General features: G+C 32.5%; 1 protein-coding gene and 1 non-coding gene across 2 annotated transcripts in view; one reads left to right on the forward strand and one right to left on the reverse strand.

Annotated features, from left to right (window-relative positions):
- Rngtt (RNA guanylyltransferase and 5'-phosphatase) overlaps positions 1 to 27,362 on the forward strand; it is a 239,393-nt gene that overhangs the window by 18,303 nt on the left and 193,728 nt on the right. The window contains exons 5-8 of the mRNA XM_027928259.2: positions 8,733 to 8,808; positions 10,083 to 10,323; positions 18,499 to 18,608; positions 19,780 to 19,881. Of these exons, the coding sequence (XP_027784060.1) occupies positions 8,733 to 8,808; positions 10,083 to 10,323; positions 18,499 to 18,608; positions 19,780 to 19,881 (529 nt within the window). The remainder of the gene's footprint in view (positions 1 to 8,732; positions 8,809 to 10,082; positions 10,324 to 18,498; positions 18,609 to 19,779; positions 19,882 to 27,362) is intronic.
- LOC114086989 (U6 spliceosomal RNA) lies at positions 7,222 to 7,328 on the reverse strand. Its single transcript, XR_003581724.1, has one exon. It is a non-coding gene; the product is annotated as a U6 spliceosomal RNA (small nuclear RNA).

Genomic DNA, 27,362 nt, shown 5'->3' on the forward strand with positions numbered 1-27,362 from the left:
TCGTCCCTACTCTGTTCTTAGTTACTCTCCTTATATCAAAGAAGACATTTGGCATTTGTTTTTTAGGGATTGGCTAGCTTCACTTAGCATAATCTGCTCTAATGCCATCCATTTCCCTGTAAATTCTATGATTTTGTCATTTTTTAATGCAGAGTAATACTCCATTGTGTATAAATGCCACATTTTTTTTTTATCCATTCATCCATTGAAGGGCATCTAGGTTGGTTCCACAGTCTAGCTATTGTGAATTGTGCTGCTATGAACATCGATGTAGCAGTGTCTCAGGGATGCTTTTTTGAGACAGGGTCTGGCCAGGTGTCTTAGGGCCTTACCAAGTTGCTGGCGCTGATCTAGAAGTTGTGAAACTCCTGCCTCAGCTTCCTGGATTGCTGAGAGTATAGGTGTGTGCCCTCATGCCTGGCAATAAGAATTAACATCTGGAATCAGATGTCATGATTTTACAGTGATTTATAATCCTGGTTTAGGAAAATAAGTCCTCCCTTGTCATAAATTGTGCAGTTGTATTCTCAGAAGGACTGATAGGAAAAATTTTCAAGTTTAGTATTTTACAGGTTATACAAATCATAAAACCTGCTATAGCATGTACTATTATATATTATTTGTTTTATTTTACTGACAGTGATTATGTTGATAGTGGTTTGAAGTAGATTTGCTTTGATCCTGCTGAGTTTGGGGGTACAGGGTGTATTGTCAATTATTTACTGAATAGTCTGAAGACAATAATAGAAACTGACCCTAGAGTTGGTTGCTGATAACATTCTTTTAAACAAGAGATTAATTAAAGAGTTAAGTTTAAAGACTCTTAGGATCTGAAAGTATTGGCCTGCTTTAATAATGTGGAAACATACTTGTAACCAATAGTAGACATTGGTGATGTGGCAAAATTCACATACATTTATTTTCAAAGCTGTCCTGGGTTTAAAAATAACTATCTCTAAATTGGCTGGTGTAATTGTAATTCTTCCATCAGAGTTGAGAGTTAATTAAATTATCAGTTGATAATAGATGGGGTGGGTGTTGGTTGATTTTATAGTCTTAGTGGAAATTTAAAGTTTTTGAAACATATAAAAGCCTGAAACATTTTCTGATTTTTAGGAAGAACTTTAACTTTGCAGTCCCAAATCTAAAAACCTTGTGGTCAGGTGTTTCTAGTTAGTTCCCCTGGGGCAGTACACCTAATTTTTTAGTTTAAATTTTCAAACACGTAAAACTAGTGAAGATGGTAAAATGAAACCCAAGTAGCCATTATTCAGCTTTAGAAATTATCATTTGACTGATTTTTTTAATCTTTCCTTCCATTTCCTTATTCATTTTTTGAATATTTTAAAGGAAATCATAGATACCATGTCATTTCATTAAAAATGTTTCAGTATGGGTCTTTGTTAAGGACTTTCAGGTTTTATGTAATCACCGTGCAATTATTATACCAGATAGAATAGACATACATTTTTTAATGCCATCTGAAACCTAGTTAATTTTAGATTTCCTTGATTATCTAAAAAATAATATTTTGAAATTATTTTTATGTATTAGCTGGAATTCTTTGATGAAAACATTTCTTTTCAACAACTTGGTTATTCTGAAATGCAGTTTGTACTGAAAAAGCAAGTTAAATATTTGATTCTTTATTTCTTAATTTTTAAATTAATGGATTGATAATACAACAGTCTCCAGTAGTGACCAATTAAATTCATGAATTTTGTATGATTGATGTATTTAAATCAGTTGCAGTGAATATTTATTTGGAGATCCAGATTGCTGCCAGTGGGTGCCCCTTCATGTTTGTGGTATCTTTTTGATATCACCTTTTCAATCTTTTATGGCTTCTTTAATTTTTTTGGTAAAAAATGTTTTCTAGACCTGGAGTAAATTATTTCTCCAAGGAACTTGGTTGCTTTTAGTGGAAAAGTAGTATTTTTTATCTTAAAAATTTATCAGCCTATTGAGATAGAATGAAAGTTGTATATATTGAGACCAGACTTTAAGAAGATATCACCACCAGCTCTTTACTAGTCACATCTCCCTAATTGATATTTCTGTATCCAACATTTACATTTATATAGCTGTACCTCATTGTTATAGTTTTTGGTTGAAGAATTTTTCTTTCCTTAATTTGATTTTAAGTGGCATATAAATTTATTTCATTTGATTAGCTTACCTAGAAGATAAAGTCAAATTTGATTAAGAAGTTTCCTTGAAGTTGTTAATAGTGAGCTAGTCTTTAGTTTTAAACTATGTCTTATTTGCCACTAGATGGACCCATTCTCATAATGAAATGAAAACTGAAAATTTTTTTTAACATGAAAGATCTATTTAAGGGCTGAGGTTGTAGTTCAGTGGTAGAGTGCTCACCTCGCATGTGGAGGGCCCTGGGTTTGATCCTCAGCACCATATAAAAATAAAAGGTATTATGTCCATCTACAACTAAAAAATATTTTTTAAAAAATGTATTTAAGTTTGTAGTATACTTAGTTCATGGAATTTTTTTTATATTATGTGCACACATTTTTTTCTATAGAGATTTGTTGGTTTTATAATTTCATACTTCTTACTTTTAAAACTCTAGTCCTCTATATTTTGATAGAGAACTGAACATTAGAACTAAAACTGTATTTGCATAGTAAAGAGTTATTAAATGAGAAATGTATGGTATTTTAAAAAATTGTACACTTTCACACGATTTATTACTTAGTAATTCTTACATTTTTTTATTGTTGGTTGTTCAAAATATTACATAGTTCTTGATATATCATATTTCACATTTTGATTCAAGTGGGTTATGAACTCCCATTTTTACCCCGTATACAGATTGCAGAATCACATTGGTTACACATCCACTGATTTACATGTTGCCATACTAGTGTCTGTTGTATTCTGCTGCCTTTCCTATCTTCTACTATCCCCCCTCCCCTCCCCTCCCCTCTTCTCTCTCTACCCCATCTTAATTCTTACATTATTAAGAATTACTTTTTCTTACATTTTCTACTCAAAATATTTAGTTAAACTTGCTAGAGTGAAAACTGGATACAAAAGCAGTAGTAATTTTTTTGAAACGCATCTAATGTTGAAATACTTGTGGCTTAAGTTGGCTTGAAAATATGAGGTATATTAACATGTTGGGTTAAGATACATGTTGAATTAAAAAAATCTGTTTATAGTAACATCTTTGTGTGACTTTTTAATTTTTGGATACAAGGGATTTAACCCAGGGGTGTATAACCACTGAGCCACATCGCCAGCCCCTTTTATTTTTTATTTTGAGATAGCAGGGTCTCTCTAAGTTGTTTAGGGCCTTGCTAATTTGCTAATGTTGGCCTGGAATTTATGGTCTTCCTGCTTCAGCTGGGTTTATAGGCATGTGCCATCATACTTGGCTCTGTGATTTTTCGAGGACATTTTTAAAAAATGTATATGTGAGCAGTATATATGTGAATTCATGACCAATGTGATTCTGCAACCTGTATACTCAGAAAAATGAGATATGATATCCCATCTGATTCAAATGTATGATATGTCAAGGTCATTATACTGTCATGTGTAACTAATTAAAACAAATTAAAAAAAATTAAGGCAACAGAGATAATGGAATTTAATAGAATTTTATGATGATAGATACTTATTTTTAAAGGATCTTTCTGTTCAAAGATGGTTTCCATTTTTCATCTTTTCCCTTCAGAAACTTGAGTTGAATAATTCAATTTTATTGTTAACATTTGTTACTTAACTAGGTCCTTTCCTTAGTCTGTAAACACATCTAAATATCTTGTTCGGTAGCTCCCACCCAGGCCTTTCTTCCTGTTTGCAGTTCCCCATCCCTCAGCATAGTGTCATATGTGCTGCCTCTCCCACCCCGCTCCCCACCACAGTGGAGTGTATCTACTACTGAGCCACAGTTTAGTCTCTGCCGACTCTGAAAGAATCTGTACTTGGATCCATTTATATCTGTTTACTTCATTGCAGTCTGGATTTGTCCTTCAGCACTCTTAATTAAATCTACTTTCAGTTCTAATCATTATATGACATTTAAACAGGTAAATACCCATATCTTGAAACTTCCTCTTTTCTCTGTTTGTATGACCCTGTTCTCTTTGTTTTGTTAAGGTCATGACCATTCATTCTCAGTTTCTTTTTTATGGATTATCTTTTTCCTATTCTTGAAAGGTTGGTTTTCCTTAGATTCCATCCTTGATTTTGCAATTTTACATATCCATTCTCAGTGGTCTTATCCATATCACACATCTCTTCTATAGTTGTTAATGATTATTCTTGAATCTACAGTTCCATCCAGAACTTTCTTGGAAGGTTTTTATCAACTACTTGTAAGCCCATAAGAATCTTAAATTCATCATATTTGAAAGTTGAACTCATTGTCTTACTGGTAAGACTGATAAAATTCTTGTATTTCCTAACCTATTAAATGGTACCGATGTTCAACCAGTCACTTAAGTCAAAAACCAAAGACTAGTAATGTATCTTTTCTCTCAATCTTGACAGTTATTTGCCCTTCAGCTTCCAGAGTCTTAACCTTAAATGTCTCTTCAGTCTGTCTCTCCTTATGCTCCCATTTCATAAGGCTTGTCAGTCAGATCCTTATCATTTCACACATTAACTACTGGAATGGTTTCTTTGCCTTTATTGTTGTTCTCTCCATTCTGGCTTTTTGTAAAGCCTGATAATTTTTATTTCCATGCTTAAAATTCCTCAGTATTCTTCCATTATTTATAATGATCTCTATAGTATGGTGCTCAGGTTTCTTCAAGATTTGGACCCTCTCAGTCTCTCCAGTTGCATTAGGTATTACTGTCTTATTATATATACCCCATGCTCTAGCCATTCTGATTTATTTATAGTTTGCCATATGTGCTTTTAAAATTTTTTAAAATTTTAATCCATATGTGATTTTTGATTCATACATTTACCTTTGTGAAGATAGTTCCTACTGTCTGCAACTCCTTTATATCCTTGTATATTGAGGGTTTTTTAGTAAAACGATTTTTATTCAAATTACTCATGATCATTATCATTTTCTATTTTTTATGGATATAGGAATTAATCATTTGGCTCTTTGTTGATAGTGGTTTTCAAATTTGCTTTTAAGTAACAAAAATCTTTTTGAAAGAAATCTTTCCTTTTTTTATTTTTTTGAAATCTTTCCTTAATATAGAAATGAGATGAGAGTGACATTGTGTTGTTCTTTTTTTTTTTTTGAAAGTACTGGGGATTGAACTCAGGAGCACTTGACCATTGAGCCACATCCCCAGCCCTACTTTATATTTTATTTAGAGACAGAGACATCACTGAGTTGCTTAGTGCATCACTTTTGCTAAGGCTGGCTTTGAACTTTTCGATCCTACTGCTTCAGTCTTGGAAGCTGCTGGGATTATAGGTGCGTGCCACACTAAGCCTGGTTTATTGCTCTTTTTTTTTTTTTCTTAAATATATTTTTTAGTTGTCAATGGATCTATTTTATTTATTTATATGGGGTGCTGAGAATCGAACTCAGTGCCACAACACCAGTGCATTTTTAAATATATCAAATGTATAACTTTTTGTTTTCTTTTGTCCATACTGGGGATTTAACCCAGGGTTGCTTTGCTACTGAGCTACATTCTCAGCCCTTTCTATTTTGTAAGACAGTGTCTTATTAAGTTGCTGAGGCTAGTCTTAAATTTGTGATCTTCTTACATCAACCTTCCAAATACCTGGGATTATAGGCATGGATCACTGTGCCTGGCCAAGTTTATTATATTTATTTTTTGGTAAGGTCAGTTACTGAGAACAAGGGCATATTGATAAATACTAACATTTGGATTATGTTATTAATGCCAGTTGCAGACTAGAACCAGCATCAAGTTAAAAAAAAAATGACGACATATTGAGATACCATTTATATATATTAAATTGCATTTTTAAAAAATGTCCAATTTGATGAGTTGATGGATACAAGATGCTGATGAAACCACAGTCATGATTCATAGTGTTTGCATTTCATTCTTCTTTGTGTCCATTCTCTCTTCTCTCTTGGTTTAGATTAGGCAGTCATTTTCTGTTTTCTGTCATTATAGGCTAGTTCACATTTTCTAGAATTTTTTTGGAAATGAAATTATATATGTACTTGTTATCTGGCTTCTTTCACTTAGCATAGTGGTTTTGAAATCATCTTTGTTGTATTTAATTAATAGTTTTCTTTTTTGTATCTACCTAAGTATTCATTGTATGAATATATATTTTGCTGATAAAGGGGCATTTGAGATGTTGGCAGTTTTTGGCCATTGTCAATAAGATTACTCTGAACATTTGCCTTTGTGTTACTGTGCACTTTATGTACAAATCTTTACATGGACATTTTATTTTTCTTCATTAAATAGGATTAGAATGTGCAGGTCACTTGTTATAGGTGTGTGTTTAACTGTTTGGTAATTGCCGAATTGTTTTCCAAAGTGATTTTGCCATTTTACATTTTCATTAACAGTGTATGAGGGTTTCAATTTCTCTGCATCTTCACAGACATTTTATGTGGTCAGTCTTTTTAATTTTAGCAGTTCTAATGAGTGTATGGTAAGGTCTCATTATACCTTTAATTTGCATTTTTCTGGTAGTTAATCATGTATATTTTTGTCTTGCATGTTTTTTTTCCTATAAAAAGTGAATATTCAAATCTTTTGCCTAGATTTAAAAAAATTATGTTGTCTTAATTAACAAGCAATAGAGAACTGTAAGAGTTCTTATTCTTTTTTTTTTTTTTTCCTTTTCCTTTTATGTTATTGGGGATTGAATCCAGGGCCTTATGCATGCTGGGCAATGCATGCTAAGCAATTGCTCTACCACTGAGCTTCACCCCCAGCCCTGTAAATGTTCTTTATGTATTCTTTTCCAGTTATATGTATTGAAAATATTTCTGGGGCTGATTTCTTTTCAAGTATTTTTTAGTTGTCAGTGGACCTTTATTTTATTTTTATGCAGTGCTAAGAATCGAACCCAGTACCTCACATTTGCCAAACAAGCACTCTACCACTGAGCCACAACCTCAGCCCCTGGGCTGTTGTTTTTATTTTCTTAATGGCATCTTTTCTTTTCCCTCCCGCCCTCCCGCCTTCCCCCTTCTTTCTCTCCTTCCTTCCCTCCGTTGCTCCCTTGTTTCCTCCTTTTTTTGAGTATCTCTGAATAGTTTCTTTTGCACTTAGAGCTGTTCTAGGCTAGAAAAATACAGAATGCTTCATGAATTTGCATGTCATCCTTGCTCAGGATTCATGCTAATCTTCTTTGTATCATTTCAATTTTAGTGTTTGTGCTGTTGAAGCAAGCCCTATGGTATCTTTCAAGGAGCAAAATTTATTGTTTTGAAATAACCTAATTTATCATTACTTCGTATTATTTCACACTTTAAAAAATGTTTTGTTGAAGAAATCTTTTCTAAGATGGTGAAGATTTTTCTTCTGGAAGTTTAGTAATTTTAGCTAGTTTATTTCTATATTTGAGCTTGATTGCATTCTAAGATGAACTGTGTATGCAGAGAAAAAAATTTTTTTACATGTACAAAGGAGGAGTAAATTTAATGGAGAAGAGTACAAATTTGGGTGGGAGGTAAAATTTACTCTTAAGGGAGTGTTCACTTTATTTATGGATTCCATTTGTTATTTATTTCCATAGAAATACTATTAATATACAGTGTATATAATTTGTATCTGTGAAACGAAATTCATTCTTTTATTAAAATGAGAAAAGATGAAAAGTAATAGTAAACTATTTAACTTTTCTCACTAAAATTTAAATTTCTGCCTAATAGAAAACTAAGGTTAACAAAGATCAAAGGAGAAAGTTTACCTTTTTTTGAAGACCATTAAAAAAAAAAAAAAGAAATATCTTAAACAATTAACCAACCAACCAAACAAAAAAGCCAGATATTACAGGAAAAACTTTATTTTGAGATCTTCAAGGGTCATTTAACCTGGCAGCAATTTTTTCACGTTAGTAATATCCACCAAACTATTATATAAGTAGTTAAAATAATTTTGAATATGTCCTAAAATATGATTTCAGAAAATCAAGTTTCCTTTTCACCCTAGGTTTCTTTCTTCTAAAAATTTACTTTCAAAGTAAATTTTTAGAAAGAAAAATTTTCTTTCTTCTAAAAATTTACTTTGGCTTCTAGAGAACTTCAGGCTAGTTTTATTTTTATTATACTATATCTTCATCAGTTAATTATTTTCTGTGTCACTTTGAATGATTACTAGTATCAACCTTCAGATGAGTTTATATTTCCATTAGTTTCTTGGTTTTGCTCTAGTTTCTGGATTTAAAAAAAAATACATTATTTCTATCTTTCATATGCTTATCATTGATTATAAGGGCTGGAAATTTTTTTCCAGAATATGTGGGATAGAGGTTTCTTATGTGTGTTTGTGTGAGTCCTTTTGAATTTGAAAATAACTCCTTATATAAGATACTTTATACTTATACCCTAGAGACAATTTTAAACCAGTAAACCAATATATTACATTTAAACTTCTAGCCTATGCTGTAAATTAGATTCTAAGCAACTTGAACTGAAAAGTTACTAAATTATAAGAGAATGTATTTCAAGCTTTTTAAATGTACAGTGTAATTTTATAAAATAACTGAATTGTTTTGATGGCAGTTTGGAATTTTAAAGCAAAATGTAGCCTCTGCTGTGATTTATTAAATTTTAACCAAGTTAATTTATTTTGTAGGTGTTCATTGTACCCATGGTTTCAATCGCACTGGTTTCCTCATATGTGCCTTTTTGGTGGAGAAGATGGATTGGAGGTATTTATATCTTGTTATAATTGATAAGAATCTTTATTGATATTTTAGTTGTAGCATATTATATTGCCAAGTTTTTTGAGCTCATGATTAATATAATTTGAAAGGTTTTTCATTTTGAATATGGTTAATCTTTAGATTAACCTGCTTGTTTTGTATTAAGTGGCACATTAGTTGAGTGATTACAAATCCCATAAATTATGTATTTACAGCTCCATGTTTTTTTTCTCATAGAATTATCAGAGACAAATTTTTTTCAATATTTTGTGTTCATATTCAGCTTTGGAAATTGCTGTTGTTATGTCCCTTCTAAATAGTGTCTTTTGTATAGCTGTTAAGTACTAGGAACAAATTATAATATTATGTGAAGGAAATCTTTTTGGAATAGGATTTCATTTAAACCACTCAGTACATCCTTATTGAGGAGCATCATTTGTTTGTGTCATATATTTTTTAGAGAAACATATTTTAGAGAGATTAGAACATTAGTTACCTAAAATTTCAAAGAGAATAAGATATTACTAATTGAGTTTTCTCATTGACTGATTGTCATTATTTATGTTTACAAAGCCTTTTACATAGTAGGTCCTTTTTTGAATATAATCAGCCAAAGTACACATCTCATTGTGCTTATTCCATTTTATACATCCTCCTGTGCTTTCTGGCCATTGAGAAACTATATACAGTAACCCCAGACTTTTAGGCCATACTTAGCCCATGCGTACCTTTCTCTCATGACCTGCATTCTCAGTGCCTGGGTCTTTCAGAAATTCCTGAAAAACAACATGTTTTATTTTTGTTCACATTATTATACAATTGTTGACTGCTGTTAGAGTTAAGACTTTAACCTTTAAAAATTTATTGAAATTCTTCAGTGACTTTACCCACATCTTTTTTTTTTAATTATTTTTTAGTTGTATTTGGATGCAATACCTTTATTTATTTTTATGTGGTGCTGAGGATCGAACCAGGGCCTCGCATATGTTAGGCGAGTGCTCTACCTCTGAGCTACAACTCCAGACATCTTACTCACATCTTTAATATGTGCTTATAGAAATGCACTTTTAGAATTGAGGAATTGTCAGTATGCCTTATATTAAAACTATTTCAGAATGAATTTATCCCTTAATGCTTGAATGCTTAGAGGGTAAAGACTATAGTTTATCCATTTTATAAACCTCTATTATCCTTTGTGATGTCTTGAATATAAGTAAGTTTTGATAAGTCTGAACAAATGGAGAATAGTGAGGACATTGCATGGCGTTTGTTTTCCATAGTATTGAAGCAGCAGTTGCTACTTTTGCCCAAGCCAGACCACCAGGAATTTATAAGGGTGATTATTTGAAGGAACTTTTTCGTCGCTATGGTGATATAGAGGAAGCACCACCACCACCTTTATTGCCAGATTGGTGTTTTGAGGATGATGAAGATGAAGATGAAGATGAGGATGGAAAAAAGGAATCAGAACCTGGGTCAAGTGCTTCCTTTGGCAAGAGGAGAAAAGAACGGTTAAAATTGGTAATGTTTAAAATCTTATATTCTTTTTTTTTTTTTTAAAGCTTAATGAATTTAATCAATCAGTTTTTCTTTTTTTTTATTGGTTATTCAAAACATTACAAAACTCTTGACATATCATTTTTCATACATTCGATTCAAGTGGGTTATGAACTCCCATTTTTACCCCAAATACAGATTGCAGAATCACATCAATTACACATCCACATTTTTACATAATGCCATATTAGTAACTGTTGTATTCTGCTACCTTTCCCATCCTCTACTATCCCCCCTCCCCTCCCCTCCCCTCCCATCTTCACTCTCTACCCCATCTGTTGTAATTTAATTCTTTCTCTTGTTTTTTTTTTTTCCCTTCCCCCTCAAATTCTCTTATGTAATTTTGTATATCAATGAGGGTCTCCTTCCATTTCCATGCAATTTCCCTTTTCTCTCCCTTTCCCTCCCACCTCATGTCTTTGTTTAAAGTTGATCTTTTCCTCCTGCTCTTCCTCCCTGCTCTGTTCTTAGTTGTTCTCATTATAAAAATCTTATATTCTTAACCTTCTTATAAACTTTTTGAGATTTAGGAAAAATGGCATGGTAGCCATATTTCTTCAGATAGGTTTGTATCTGAAAGTTTCTAAAGGTTTTTAATAGCTACGAGTATGCCTTCTAAGAGAAAAATTGCAGTTATGAAAATTCATCCTATTTATATTTCTTAGGTAAACCAAAGAAATCTTAGATACTAAAATAAAAATTTACTATTTTTTTAATAAAGTGCTATGACATTCCAACCAAATATTTAGCAAGAATCTTTACTAATGCTTTAAAGTTGTTACATAGTTAAAATTCTTTTACATATGGGATTACAGATGTCCCCCTCTATGCCCAGCTGTCAGATAATGAAGGTGTGGATCTCCTATAGGATCTTTGTTAGTTTTTCTTTTTGTGTCCTTTTGATTACTTGCCAATTGTAATTTTTTTCATACTTAGTATTTTTGATTGAATTATTAGATATTATTTTTGAGAAACTATGGGCATAATTTGAGGTTCTGATTTTCTTTCAGAGAGGATTTATTTTTGTTCCTATAAGGATTAAGAGCAGAGAGCATTGACTTAATCAGGGATTGAACTCTTTAGACATTAGTTGAGAGGTAATCTGTTAACAGTGCTTCTGGAGAAAAATCCTAGAGAGGAAAAATCATGTTGAGGTCTGACTTACTTCTTTGGTTTTTCTTCCATTTGAGTTCTTGACCCTTCAGGTCCTTACTGCCTTTAATTCTTTTATATCTTCAGGCATTTTTAGTGTGTTGTCCAGCCTCTCTTGTACCTGCAAAATTAGTCTGTATACTGGCTTGCCATTGTCAAAGCACACATCTTTCTTCCATTTTGGAGAATGCAATTAAGTTTGGTTTGATGGTGAGTAATGGTAAATTTTTTTTGGTACCAGTGATTGAACTTGGGGTACCAGACCACTGAATCACATCCCCAGCCCTATTTAGTATTTTATTTAGAGACAGAGTTTCACTGAGTTGCTTAGCATCCCACATTTGCTGAGTCTGGCTTTGAATTTGCGATCCTACTGCCTCAGCCTCCTGAGTCGCTGGATTACAGGCTTTGCAACCTCACCTGGCATGGAATGATATATTTTTTTTTAAATTTTTTTGGAATTGTAGATGGACAGCATGCCTTTATTTTATTTATTTTTTGTCTGCAGTGCTAAGGATCAAACCCAGTGCCTCACACATGCTAGGCAAGCACTTTGCCACTGAGCCCTAGCATCAGCCCTGGGAATGATAATTTTTGACAGTGTTTGTGCTTATACTTCCAGAAGCAGAGTTACGAAAAAATTCTATAGCTTTATGTAGCGTTATGATTTATTTCCCCCCTCATTTCAAGCCATAATTTGTAAATATTAGAATTATTTGCTTTTACTTCAAAAGCAATATAGTTATATTAAAGAAAGTTTAAAAACTAAAAAACTTACTATCCTTCAACCTTTATATTAACAACTAGCATTTTTATTGAAGAATTTCCCCATTTATTTAATTTTAAAATACAAATGACATGAGGATAAGCTCTATTTGAAAATAAAAATTCAAATATCTAGTAGTATGTAGAGTTAAAAATTACTCTCTGCTCTTGGTTATCCTTCTATACTAATTTTTCTGTGCATTTGTATATGTATTCTCTTTTGGATCTCCCTCTTTCCTCTCTTTAACATAAATGTATTTGAGCTTCATTTTTTACTGGGGTCTTACTGTTTGCTCCTCCTCCTCCTTCTTCCTTTCTCCTCTTCATACAGAACTAGACTATTCTTTGTAGTTAACACCAGAGGAAAACTCAGTGATAAAGCAAACAATGTCAGTTCATAAAATAATGCAGACTATTAGAAGGTAGGTAGACTGCATAGCAAAATGAAATTGGCTGAAGAGGAAATGATTAAACTGGAGGATCTAACTAAGAAATTCTTCTAGGGTCAGATGTAGTAGTGCACACCTATAATCCAGCATCTCTGGAGGCTGATAAAAAGTGTACTGTAAGTTTGAGGCCAACCTCAGCAATTTATTGAGACCTTGTTTCAAAATAAAAATGGGGGAATGTGGCTCAGTGGTAAAGTGCCCCTGGGTTCAATCTCCAGTAACCGCCCCATCTCCTAAAGAAAAATTTTCCAGGATGCAGCACAAAAGGACAAAGAAATGTCAAATATGAAAAATAGTTTGGAGTTAAAATATCTATAATGAATTAAAAATAATTATGTAGTGAGTGATTTAACAGTATGAAATGTCACAAGGAAGACAAATTAAAATAAGGATAGAAAATATCTGAGGATTATTTTTTGTGATTTTAGCTGGGTCAGAGTAGTGATTTTACGAAGCTAATAAATGGAGAGTAAGAAAGTGGAGACAGTTGTGTTGATGTCCTTAGTACTATCCCACTTTTGGGGATTTGCTAGGAATGAAGGAACCTATTATTGTTGTACTCATAGCTTAGATTTATTACAGTAATGTACTGAAGATACACAGTGGAATCATTAGGAACAAAGACAAGTGCAGTCTGAAGGAGTCTATGTGCTGGCTTTCTTACACTGTTTCCTTCCCATGAAGAATTATTTCAAGCTTACTCTTTCTGTAGCTGTGTGTGTGTGTGTGTGTGTGTGAGAGAGAGAGAGAGAGAGAGAGAGAGAGAGAGAGAGAGAGAGAGAGAAGAGAGAGGGAGGGAGGGAGGGAGGAAAGAGGGAGGGAGGGAGATACGTTTCTCTCCTGGGATTTTAAAAATGTTCAGTGACTAGGGTTTTTTTGACGTCTTGGTTGTTTCAGCAGGTACCAAAATGCCAGGATCTCAGAAGGAAAGCATTTGTTTAGCATAAACTGTATTGTTGACATAAATAATCTTAGCATGGTTAACCCTTGTTAGTTAACTGAGAACACTGAAAGTTAGATTCCTATAGGGGCCAATTTTGCTAGCAAGTCCTGTTAAATCTTTTCTGCACATTTGTATTGACTATTCATTCAAATGCCTTTGTTATGATAAAAAAGACAGGATAAAGGTGATTGCTTGATACATAGTCAGAAAAGACTTTTTAGTATGGTATAAACTCAAACATTTTTGTAAGTTGAGGATAAGGAGCTAGTGGAGTGAATGAAATTGAAAATAAAGGTTGGGGAATGAGTGATGGAGAAAGCTCTGAGGAGATGAAATTGAAAGGAGGTCAAGAGAAGACAGAGAAATAGATGTTCAGCAAGATCTCAGCACTAAGGCAACTGAGATTGTGATTTTTTTTTCCCCTTGGTAAGTTTTAGCTACCTATATTCATGAGTGGAGAAGACTAATGAGAGGTTGACTTATGATTGGGGCTTTTTAATAAGGGTTTGCTCCAAGCCTAAGAGGTACTGAGGATATAGGAACAGGGAATAGTTGAAACAGGTGTAGGTACTAGACTGGATAGGAAGTAATTCTAGGTAGGGGGGACTGTAGATTGGGAAATGGGAGGAATGAAAGGATTGTTAGTTTTTGCAATTGAAAAGTTGGGAGAAAGATGAACTACATGCATTTGATTTTTCTTTACTGTCACAACCTGAAATAGTAATTTATTGAAAAGTGAAAATAAATGTCAGTGATTTTTTTTTTTTTTTTTAATATTTTTTAGTTTTCGGCGGACACAACATCTTTGTTTGTATGTGGTGCTGAGGATCAAACCTGGGCCGCACGCATGCCAGGCGAGCGGGCTACCACTTGAGCCACATCCCCAGCCCCAAATGTCAGTGATTTTAAAGTTTAATTATAGAGTAAAAGAATTAAGCTACATAATGTAGGAAGTCAAAGAAAGGCATGTTAATTTTGGAGTGTTGCAGGCATTCAATGTTAGTTGAGTTGAATCAAAAGATAGAGGTGATCTAGAATGATCATACTTTGGTTTTGAAGTGAGTTCAATTGGCCAAAAAATGGAGGCCATTGACAATGAATTTACTAAACTAAGCTGGGTTATTTGATGTGTCAAGCTATCTCAGTGGATGTTGATGTTACTAGTGTAATCATAGAAGTTAGAATGGGGAGAAACATCAACTACATGAATGTGGGGCAATATTCTTTAATATATAGATGGTTTTATTAGTTCAGACTCGGGAGAGGGGTAGAAGAAACTAACTCAAATTAGCTTGAATAATAAGGCAGATTTATCAAGAGTAAATGGGTAGAACTCAAGCATAGAAATATAGTCAGAAATTAGTATAATACTGTGGTCTAGACCTGGAAAGTTATTGTTATGGTGTGGATATAGAATGTCTCCCAAAGTCTCATGTCCTTGAAGACTTGGTTCCCAATGCAGCAGTGTCCAGAGGTGAGGCTTTGAGGAAATAGCCCTCTTTAGGGAGAGCTAGGTTTTGGTTCAGATATAGGCTGTAGGTGTTCAACAAGAAAATTGATGGGGAAAGTTATTTATGAAAAAGGAATTTCAGGATTTACATGGAAATTTTTAGGGAAGGTGATAAGTGGTTAGATAAAGCAAGGAGGGGGATCTAAAGCAGTGAGGACAAAACCATCAAAAATAAAAGAAGGGGGCTAGAGTTGTGGCTCAGTGGTAGAGTGATTGCCTAGCATGTGTGAGGCACTGGGTTCCATCCTCAGCATCACATTAAAAGATACATGAAGTAAAGGCATTGTGTTTATATACAACTAAAAAAAGGAAAGGTGACTGGAGGGTTGAATTGTAGGTGATGTCAACAGTAGTTGACATGGTTGACAGCAATGAGAAGCATAATGTAATTAATTGGCAAATAATTCATGGTTGGAAAAGCTTTCATTTACATTTTATTTCCATCTGAGGTTGGAGATAATTAATACAGGCGAGCCAAGACTGATTAATTATTTTATAGTTAACATCTCTTGACATAATGATGTTATTTTGGTTTGAGACTTTATTTTTTGTTAAAAAATGTTCTCTTTTTTTAATTCTTAAGTTGATACTATGATTTGAAGTAATGGAATTCTTACAGTGATTTCTGGGATTTATAACAGTGATGCTTGTGCTATGTTTGGTCTTGTATTACTAAGATTCCTGTTTATCTTTTGAACATATGCCATTATTGAATTGCAAGAATATAACATAAAATTATTGTTTACTCCTTTGAACTTATGTCTGAGATCATTTCTTTGAATAAAACCATTAAGGTATTTTCCTCATTTGTAAAATGTGCTTACTATATATACATACTTGTACACACATACATATACATATGTGCACATACATACACAGATGTCTCTCACATATAAATTACCCTCATCTTATATAATAAATTCCTGAATTTCCCCATGAAAGGATTATTCATTTCTTTTTGTCTTGCTTTTGGTAATCTTACAAGTTTTCATTTTAGGGCTGGTGGACACTATTTATGAAATAACTTCTTTCATTTTAAGGATACATAATTTTTTTGCATTTGATTTTTCTTTACTGTCACAACCTGAAATAGTAATTTATTGAAAAATGAAAATAAATGTCAGTGATTTTAAAGTTTAATTATAGTATGTTAAAAAATAGTTCCTGATTTAAGACATTGCTGTTTATAATTTAGAATTAGTGATTTTCCTTGAAGTTATTACATATTGAATACTATAAAAATAATATTTTTTGTCAGAGGAAATTTTTATAATGATAAACAGGAAATTATGTGAACCTAAAGTTACTAAATATCATAGTGTATAAAATTCAGCATACTATTTTTTTTTTTTTTAAAATATTTATTTATTTAGTTCTCTGCGGACACAACATCTTTATTTGTATGTAGTGCTGAGGATCGAACCCGGGCCGCACCCATGCCAGGCGAGCACGCTACCGCTTGAGCCACATCCCCAGCCCCTGCATACTATTTTTATTGGACTTAATTTGCCTTTCTTTTTACTTAATAATTATTACAAGAAGAAAATAGAGGAAGCTAAAAAAGAAGTTGAAGCATTGTAGGATAGATTAAGGAAGAAGTAAAATAAATGGATGACAGACATTTACTACATGGTTGGGGTTATTATTTTTATAATTAAACTCAGTAGTTAAATCTATACTAATTCTTAGTACTTATTGGCTTTGTTAAATTAAAAATATTGAATTTGTTCATCTGCATAGACTTAGTGAATTTACTTGGAATATTTTGGGCAAGCACCACTTTGTTTAATATTTAATCCTTTTACCTACCTGTTAGTCCTTTTAATTGTTTGCTTAAAAAAAAAAAAGTAGTAGTGTTTGTGTTTTCAGGGCAAACTTGCTAATTTTCTAATGTCTAGTTATCTAAGGAAGATAAAACAGAAGATAGATAATGATGAAAAGTGACTTGGAATTAAGGACAGAAAGTAGGACCACTGTATGCTGACAAGGACTTGGACTCTGCTAGATTTGACATGGATGTATGTGGACAAATATTATATATATATATTTTCCCTTCCCAAGTGGATTGAGTTGCCAAGTCTTTGCCTGAAGGTTGATCTTTACAGCTTGTAGATCATACTTTTTATTGCTTAATTATATTAACAGCTAGTTTTTTTTTAAAATAAATTTTTCTTGAGATCAGTGCCAACCCCTGTATGGATCTGAAAGTAATTGTAGCATAAATCTAGACTATTTCTTTTTTTAAAAAATATTTTTATTTTTTAGTTGTAGTTGGACACAATACCTTTATTTTATTTATTTATTTTTATGTGGTGCTGAGGATTGAAGCCAGGGCCTTGTACGTGCTAGACGAGTGCTCTACTGCTGAGCTACAACCCCAGCCGTAGACTATTTTAGTCTTTAAAATTTCTGGGCGTGTTTTTTGATGTATAAATTCTCTATTTGCTTCACTTCTGTGATATTTCAAAAATATTGCTATGAGATAAAATATTATATGTATTTTAAGTTAAAGAACTTAGATTAAAAATTCAATAAATAATTAACTTTTATGTTGATTCATTAAAGACTGTGGCTTAGTCCCTTTGCCTCTACTGTTATACTCTTATTATAGTTTACAAAGATACAGATTTTGGGTGTTTACCTCCTTAAACTCCATTCCACCAGTTAATACCCTCCCTTCCCCTCCCCTGCCATCAGTGACTGGCATAAATGGTAGGCCTGGATTCAAATTTTGTCATTTATCTCCTTTTTATCTTTTTGAAAATTTTTATTTTTAAAGAGGTGGGGTCTTACTGAGTTGCCCAGGCTTGTTAGCTACTCCTGGGTTCAAGTGATCCTCCTGTGTCAACCTCCCAAGTAGCTGGGATTGCAGGATATACCACCATGTCAGGTATTATTTACTCCTTGAACAAATAAAATCTTTATACCTTGAACAAATGAAATCATTATACTTCATTTACTCATCTGTTAAGTAAATATGCCACTATTTTTCATAGTTGTTGAAAGGATTAGAGAAAGTGTAGAATACCACATACTCTGCTTGATTCTCAGTAAATAAGTTACTATTACTGTCATGATTACTGAGAATTGCTAATATGGCTTTTGCATTTACTGGGCTTGAGTATGTATGTTGAAAATAATGTTTGTTTAAGGAGAACTTGTATACATTCATGGGGGAATTTGTGAAGCTTCTTGGAGCAGACTATTTCTGCTTTATATATTGTTTTGCTTCAATTTGTGAATATAAACTGGTTTATCTCTTCTTTGTAAATGGATTGGATCTGTAATGAAATATTTTTCTTTCTTTTTTTTTTTTAAAGGGTGCCATTTTCTTGGAAGGTGTAACTGTTAGAGGCGTAACTCAAGTAACAACTCAACCAAAGTTAGGAGAAGTACAGCAGAAGTGTCATCAATTCTGTGGCTGGGAAGGGTAATAAGCATTTTAAAGTTCTAAATAAAATTTCTTACTCTGTAACATTTAAAGTTAATACAGACATTGACATAGCTTCTTTATTTCTTAAAGATGATATGTTTACATGAAATGCTAAAAAAAAACTGTCAGATTTTTTTCAAGGTAGTCAGTGTAATACCCAGACAATTGAGTCAAAATTAGATGTCTTGCTTATCTTCCTAAAGTAAGAGGAAGTTACTGTTGTCACTATGTATTACTTGTTTTATCATTTTGATTCTATTGGTGCTGATTTGAATGTTTGGGCTGGTCTTATCAATTTATTCAGGGAGAATAGGTAAAACTTGAATGTACCTCATTCTCTAGTTTTGTAATTAGAAACCTGGGAAGGTCAGTTTTAAATATGTTTTCCCTACTATGACTTGAAAATATTTATCAGACATTTCATGGGAGAGGACTCAGGAGAGAGTTTATTCCTCTCATCTGTTACTTTCAGATCTTGGTCTGTGGCAGAAAATTCTAGTATAGTTTGAACACTAGGAAACAAGGATTGTTATTTGTGAAAAGTTCCTAATATAATTTCCTAACATAATATAAATTCTTAACATAAAGACTTTTATTCCTGGCATGTATAGCTCTGATAAACTAGCTAGAAATAATTTTAGCTAAAGGGTGAAAATAATAAATAGCATTGGCCTTAATGTTGTGTTAAACCCTTGCCAATATACTCTAAGTTTTAGACCTATATTTCTTCTGTTTCTGTCACTTCTGGGCATCTTTGGAAGAGAAATTTGCCAACTCTGTAGAGTTTTGTCAAATTGGCAGTGTCATGATGGAGAAATATGGGGTCTAGGATAGTGTAAGGTAATTAAGTTACAATTTAAACTTTTTTCTGAAGTAAAAGACTTGTGAATGTACCTGTTTTGCCATTTTAATCATCCATACTAGTATTTTAGAGTTAGCTCAATAATTATAGAATAGCATTTTGAACCTTGTAAACTTGTGTTCTAAAATGTCATGACAATCTTTTTTTTTTAGTGTTTTTGTGAAAGGTGATATTGTTCTAGTTGAAACTGATTTCATGATAGGAAGAATATTTTGATAAATGTGTGACTCATTTGAGATTGGTTTAAGACATGCATTACTTTGAATGGTTATCAACCGTGATAGTAATAGAGTGTTCTTCTTTAAGGTCTGGATTCCCTGGAGCACAGCCTGTTTCCATGGACAAGCAAAATATTAAACTTTTAGAGCAGAAGCCATATAAAGTAAGCTGGAAAGCAGATGGTACTCGGTAAGTTAGATTTCTAAAAAAAATTTTACAAATAACTGTAATGCTGTAAGAATTTTAGTTTGTTTTTGGGTATGTTTGCAATTTTGGGAGTGTGAATTTCTGACTTGATAGCAAAATAAATATGTTTCAAAAAATTGTATAGTTTTTGTTTTGCTGGTATTCTAAGCTGTGTACTGTATTTGTCATTCTGATAAATTTTTGGTTTTAGTGTTCTCTTACTTTGACATAAATCTATTCCAGATGTTAAGTTTGAAATCATTTTCTGTTAATAATATGATTTTTGATATGTCTACTGCCTACTACACTGTTTTGTGGATATCATTTCTTTACTATCCTTTGGAAATTTGATTATTTGGAACTAGGCCGTAGAAGAAAAATCTGTATGGAAAATTCTGATGTAGGAGACAATAATATAGCAATAACATAGGAAAGGGATGTGGAGAGACTACTTGGTACAAGAAGGAATGTCTATTTAGAATAAGAGAGATAAGAGAAACCCAGTAGAAAGATTTGTCACTGAAGCTGAGGGAAAGTAAACTTTGACCAAAGAGGAGAGAGATCAACAGTGTTAAATCTTATATAGAACAGAAACATATATTGGATTTAGCAATAAAATCGTTTAGATTGGGTTGGGATGTTCTCAGTTCATGTTACTATTGAATAGGGTAATGGGAGTGAGTTGAAAGTAATTATCTTTCCTTTAAAGACTTCTTTTTTCCCTTTGGCTGTTGTTTAAAGAATGTTTCTCCTGAGGGAGATTTCCAGAAGAGCAAAGAGAACTTTCTTAAGTGGTATTGAAGCATCTTATTTCATCCAGAGACAGTTGTGTCAGGGCTTTGTATCTGCTAGCATATGCCTGTCTATACCTCCTAGCAGAATTCAGATGTGAGATAATCAGCTTAAGAATGTTGACTTGTGTACTTGGAATGAGAATGAAGCCAGACTTTTCTTATCAAATAGTGGGAATGATTTGGCTGATTGTTTTGATAGAACTGGTCAAATGGGTTTTACACAGCCATCATTTTCTGTAGATTAAATAAGCTAAAACCATGGCTTCAAAGTTTTCATGAAACTGTATTTTATGCATGTGATAAGAGAAAAACATTTTATTAAACTACATATAGTATTGGTGAAAGTATATTGAAATTTAATACTGTTTCCCGACTTCCATTTCTAAGCTAACCAAGATGCCTCTCAATGAAAGAATAACAGGTATAACTGATAGTTACTTTATAAGATTTGATGCCACCTTAATTGGATTTATCTTTAATTTTACTGGAAAACTCCTGTATAAACAAAGAAGGTTACTTCAAGGGAATTCATTGGCCTTTTGACCATTCCTAAAATACATTCAAGTTTTTTTTTTTTTTTTTTTAACTTGATTCTTCTTTCGTTTTTTTTCATGGCTCTACTTATTGAGTCCATTCTGTTTGAGTATAAATATAATACCAAAAGAAGTGATTAAAGGGTTCTATGGTTACAGTTGGAATTGAACTGTCTTATAATTGTGAAATACTCTTTTTTAAAGGCATTCTGGGAAAAGATAATTAGAATTTTATAATATAATTTTCTGTGCACTAAGTTTAGTAGTAGAATTTGCAATGCAATAAAAAGAAATTACCAGTCTTTAGTATAGTGGTGAAGACTTAGTACTTACATATAAATTTTAGAATTAATTTCTTCACATTTTATTCTTTCTGCTGAGATTAAATACTATAAATTTTAACTGTTTCTGAATTATTATGTAAAAACCAAATTATTATTTTTTATAGCTACTATGATAATGCAAATACTATGCTAAGAGATAACAGACTATTTGACATAGGAAAAATATAAGGCTATTAGATGAAGAAGAGCCTTGTAATGAACTGATAATTGATGAAAGCAAGCTCTGTGAGTTCTGGGACTTTTGTCTGTTTTTTTGGGTGGTGCTGGGGATCAAACCCAGGGCCTTGTGCATGCAAGGCAAGCACTCTACCAACTGAGCTATATCCCTGGCTTTTAAACCACCTTTTCCCCAGTACTAGTACCTGGCACTTACATGGCAGGCACTCAGCAAATATATATTGTATTAATAAGTAAAAAACTATATGTGTCTTCACATTAAGATAGAAGCACTTGTAGTAGTTGTATAGTTTTTGAGATTTAAAGAAACCATGATTTCATGTGAGTTAATTTGCAAAGAAAAATATAACCCTATCCTTTTATTTATTTATTTTTTGGTAAATCTTTTAGCATTAACTTAAAATAGAGCATATTTCAAGGAAAACGATATATACTAGGCCTAGATTTAAAGCCAGATAGACCCTAGAAAGCATTTGTTGTGTTTAGATTTGTATAGTATAGGGATGATAACCCTTGGAGTAATTACAAACAAATTCAGTGAAGTCATTTAAAGCACCTAGCATACAGATACTAAAAAATAGTTCTTAGTTTTTATGCGTGTACATGTACATCCATATATGTACTTTCTGACTAAGTTATATAGAACACACATATACAGACAAACCCTGCTTCAAGAAGAACTAAATATATAAAGTAAATGTGGGACTAGCTCTATAAGAAAAATTATTGTGAAATTAAAAAAAAGCCATTTAGACATTTATGGAGATGTAATGTCAATTAAGCTTTTTATAACACATCTATTTAAGCAATATACATTTGTATAATGTTTCTAGAAGGAAAAAGATCCATTCTTCTGGGTCCTGGTCTGGGAATCCCCTTCTTTTATTCATTCAGGAATTATATTGAAAACTGCATATTTGAAGGGCTTTGTGTTAGCTAATGCATGGATCAGGACTGCTTAAAACAGAACCTTCAATTTTAAATTTTCCTCTAATCCAGGGCTCAGCCAACTTTTTCTATAAAAGGCCTCCCAATAATTATTTTAGGTTTGGTGATACATGTGGTCTCTGAACTACCTCAGCTCTTTCATTGTGACACACAGTCATATTCCATTGCTTTCACATAAATAAGTGACAGTGGCAGTGTTTCAAACAAAATTTTTTAAACAAAACAAAACCACATTTGGACTTTGAGCCATAATTTCCCAACCCATGATTGGCATTCTCCTTACAAGATAATCTTTATATCTCAAATGTTCTTTCTTTATAAGGAAGTGTAAAAAAATGAGCTTAGAGCAGAGAAATATTAATACAAATATAGTTTTATTTAATTTTTTTTCAGTAAATTTTGAATATTGAAATAAGTTTTTTAATCCCCATAGTTCTAAGTATTTGCTAAGCTATTGGTACTTGGACAGGATTTTTTTGTGCAGCTGATTTATTAAATGTGTACATTTGAAATGAAAATGATGTTCCATGGCTTTGTTATAACATGGGTTATAACAGCCCTACAACAGTCCCAATGGACACTGGACATGAACAGACAGTTTTCTAGGGAAAATACACAAATCTGCAAGAAAAAATACTCAACATATGGCTCATGCTGTGTGTGTTCTGACATAAGTACTTAGTGATCTGTGAGTAGTGTGTTGTAGAAATAGCTCTTATATGAACAAATTAAAGTATGTTTAGGCAACTTCTGTATTTGCTGCTATCATAGTTTTATTAAGAAAAGTGCAGTTATCTCAGGTGGTTAGTAGTTTCCTTGATATGTATCTCATTAATAATGTTTGTAGTGGATGTTTATTCTAATAGCCAGAGCTGAATGTTCAGGTAAGAATAGCATAGATAAGGTGTAATGAGATGCTAAACTAGAATAGTCATACATGGTAAGAGGAATATTAAAGAGGTTTCAGATACTTGAATAATTTTCAGTGAACTAAAAACTATATACAATTTAGGAACAGAATGAATAAATCAAATTATGATCAACTAGCTATTGCATATACTACTTCCATTTAGATTTGTTCAATTAATTCTTTTTACCGTCCCACTTGAGTGAAGAAATAAGACCAGGTATAAATTTCAATTTAACTCTTATTTAAATCTTTTTACAAAGCAGATCGTTCCTTCTCATATATAATATAAAAACTTTAGTGACTCTTAGTATTAAAAAAGATTTCTTCTTCTGTCTTAATTAATTACTAATAAATATTAATTATAGCCAAAACATCATATCTAATATTTACAAACTCACTAGTAATAAAGTGATATCTAGTAATGATTTTTGTCTTATACATGCCAGGCAAGCTCCACTGAGCTATATCACCAGCCCTTGGAAAGTTTTTTTTTTTTTTAAACTTTTGAACTGTTCTGTGGAAACTTAACAGTTTTTGTGGAAGTGCCTGGAAGACCACAATCCAGAAAAGTAAAATATTTGCTTCAAATCATACAATAGTTTGTGGCAAAGTCTATAATGCAACTCTGGTCTTCCCTTTTCTGGCTTTTTACTTTATTGTTCTATGTTCTGTATTCTAGGACTTTTTTTTTTTTTTGGGTGGGTTGGGTTGGGGGAGTACTGGTGATTGAACTTAAGGGCACTTAACCACTGAACCACATCCCCAGCCTTTTTTTATATTTTATTTAGAGACAGGACCTCAGTGAGTTGCTTAGTGCCTTGCTGTTGCTGAGGCTGGCTTTGAACTTGCAATCCTCCTGCTTCAGTCTCTGGAGCTGTTGGGATTACAGGTGTGTACCACTGCACCTAGCAGACTTGGGCTTTTGAAATTATGTGTAAGGTAGTGATTCCTTCCTGTAATGGAGATTATACTAATTTTGGGATTTAAGAAATGTTTAACTTCATACTTCTGGTGATAACTAAAACCCTTACAGAAAATAGTCCAGAATATGTCATTTGAAGACTTTAACCCTGTTTATTATCGTATTTTCATCAGAACTATGTTGAGGGAGCTAGGCCAGTTTTCTTGCAACTAGGAAGGACATAATAAAACCATGGCTCCAGTGTTTCTTTTTCATCATGGGCAAGAGAGACTAAAATGATTAGAGATCGGTCAGAACCACTGTTTACTGATTTGACACTATATAGTTGATGATATCTGGTGGTTGATTGGTTAAAAAAGAAAGTCATAGAACTTACTTGACTCCTTCCCCTAGTTTGAATTTTACTCAGCGCCTCCCTATATTAAATAGAAAAAGCAGTACTGCTTTGGTTATTGCACATTGCAAAAAAGCATGTGGAGTTGTATTTTGGCATGATCTCTGAGGTAACTGTGGAGCGTTTTAGGACAGTAGTTACCAAACACCAGTTACATCACCACCACAGGAAGCTTATACTAGGAAAAGAAAACAAAAGAGAAAGAAAAAGAAAAATAAAAAAAGAAAAATTAAGAGATTCAAATTTAGTAGGCTTGGGATGGCTTTGAGGTTATGTGTTTTTGAAAAGCCCCTCAGTCGATTCTGATTTTGAGCTAGGTTTGGGGTCCACTTTCCTTTGTGTCCATGTGACAGTTTAAACTTCGGTAACCTAATTTATAATAATGATTTAGCCAGCCATTGAGTTTAAGGCTACATCTGAGAATTTGTCTACTAATTGATTAAAGAGATCCACATAAAATGCTTACTGGATTGTGCTCAATGGTAGTTATTGTCATAGCTGAGGACTCTTTTGAAAACCATTATTATATGGGAATCAACATTTAGTTTCTCAGAGTACATTCTGAATTCTCTTAGGGTGTGGTATAGTTGTTGTTGTTATACAAGAAAAGTATTTAAAAGCAAAACATTTTCGTATTTAAAACCAAACTTCTGAAATACATCTTGGCCAGTTACATCTTTGGGATTTATAAAGGATTGAAATGTTCTAATAGTAATTTCTTTAATTAAATTCTAGATATTAGAGTTACTGCTAATTAATAGAGATAGAGTCATTGAGTCCCAAGTTTTCAGTTCAGTCCCAAGTTTTCAATTCTGTGAATATTTCAACAAAATTGGTACAGTTATCAAAATAGGTTGGAACTAATAATCTAGAGTTTATAACATTAGTGTTAATTAATATTATCACAGTATAATTATATTCTTCTCATCAAAATCATATCATGTGTTATATAATTATATATTATATATTGTATTTAAGTATGTATAGGTGTCCCACATGTGGGTTGATGAAACAAAATAGGTTAACAATAAAAATCAACTGAAGTTATTACTTACTCCCAAAATCTGTCTAGATAATTTCTAGCAAAGTAGATATAAGGTAAAACTTTTGTTGCAAACATAGGTATCATCCTAAATTAGAATTTTCCATTGTCCACATTAGGGGTAGCAAACATAAAATTTGGAGAGATTAAAAAATACTTTTTAGGTTAGTATTTCTATATATTTTTTTTGAAAGAGTTAGACAACTAGATCTGAATGTATCAGAAACAGATAATATACGATAAAGAGATTGAATTTATCTCTTTGTTCATGCATGCAGTCAACAAATACTTATTGAACATCTACAATATGCTAGAAATTGTGTTAGGTTTGCTATTCTTAGCAGGAAATTTGAAATAATTATATAATATGATGATTTTTGTGTTCTGCTCTTCTTTTCCTTTTTGCATTTCTGGGGTTCAAACCCAGAGCTTCATATCTGCTAGGTAAATGCTATACTACTGAACTACATCTCCAGCCCCTGTATTCTGTCTTTTATCTTAACATGTTCATTTTCCATGTTATTATGTATTTATTTATTTTTTCTGGTGCATCAGTGGTTCCTTTATATAACAATTTTCAAAAACATGACTTGATCGCTGCCACAGTAATATGTATAGTTTATTCTTGAGGCATTGAGACTGGTATGAGTTTTTTTGTTATGAATAGCTTTACTTATTTATTCCTTATAATGATCTTTGTGTCAATTATAATAAAAGGAATATAACTTAGATAAAGAGTATGGAAACATTTAAAGTTCTTAATATACCTGTCAAAGGTTGTCGTGATAAATCCCTAAGAGCATTACCTTGGAGTGCCCCTGTCACTGCATCATTGACAGTTTTAGGTAGTTTCATTTAATGTAAGTAATAATGTAGTCAAGCTGACAATTAGAAAATGAATATTTTTCCTAAAACTTTATTGGTGTAAATATTCATTAAAGTCCTGTAATTTTATTATTGCCTTAATTAGCATTTTTGAATACCATTGTGATTGCACAAATGTATTATGTATTTTTACTGTAAGAATCATTTTTGCAATTAAGACTTACTGAATACTTCCTGTATAAGAGTCATTGTTCTGAGAATTTTACACAGAAATTCTCATTTCATCTTCACAACTCTGTGGAGTAGGTGCTATTGTTATCCCCATTTTAAAGAATCATATAAAGGTAGTAGCCTTCCCAAGGCCATTCATGATTATAAGTAACAGGACTGGGTTTTGAATGCAGTTGGGTTTGGTCCTGGGGCCCATAATCTTTACTATTATACTGTATCATGAATGGATTTCTTTATTGCCAGATGATGTTCTCATTCCTTTTCAGTGTTTCTATTGTTTGATTCTCAAGGGTGAATTTTTCTGTTTAAGATATTTATTCTGATAATGTCTTCCTTATAAAACATTATATAGATAAATTAAAAG

Source organism: Marmota flaviventris, chromosome 6 (assembly GCF_047511675.1).
Source record: "Marmota flaviventris isolate mMarFla1 chromosome 6, mMarFla1.hap1, whole genome shotgun sequence".
NCBI lineage: Eukaryota > Metazoa > Chordata > Mammalia > Rodentia > Sciuridae > Marmota > Marmota flaviventris.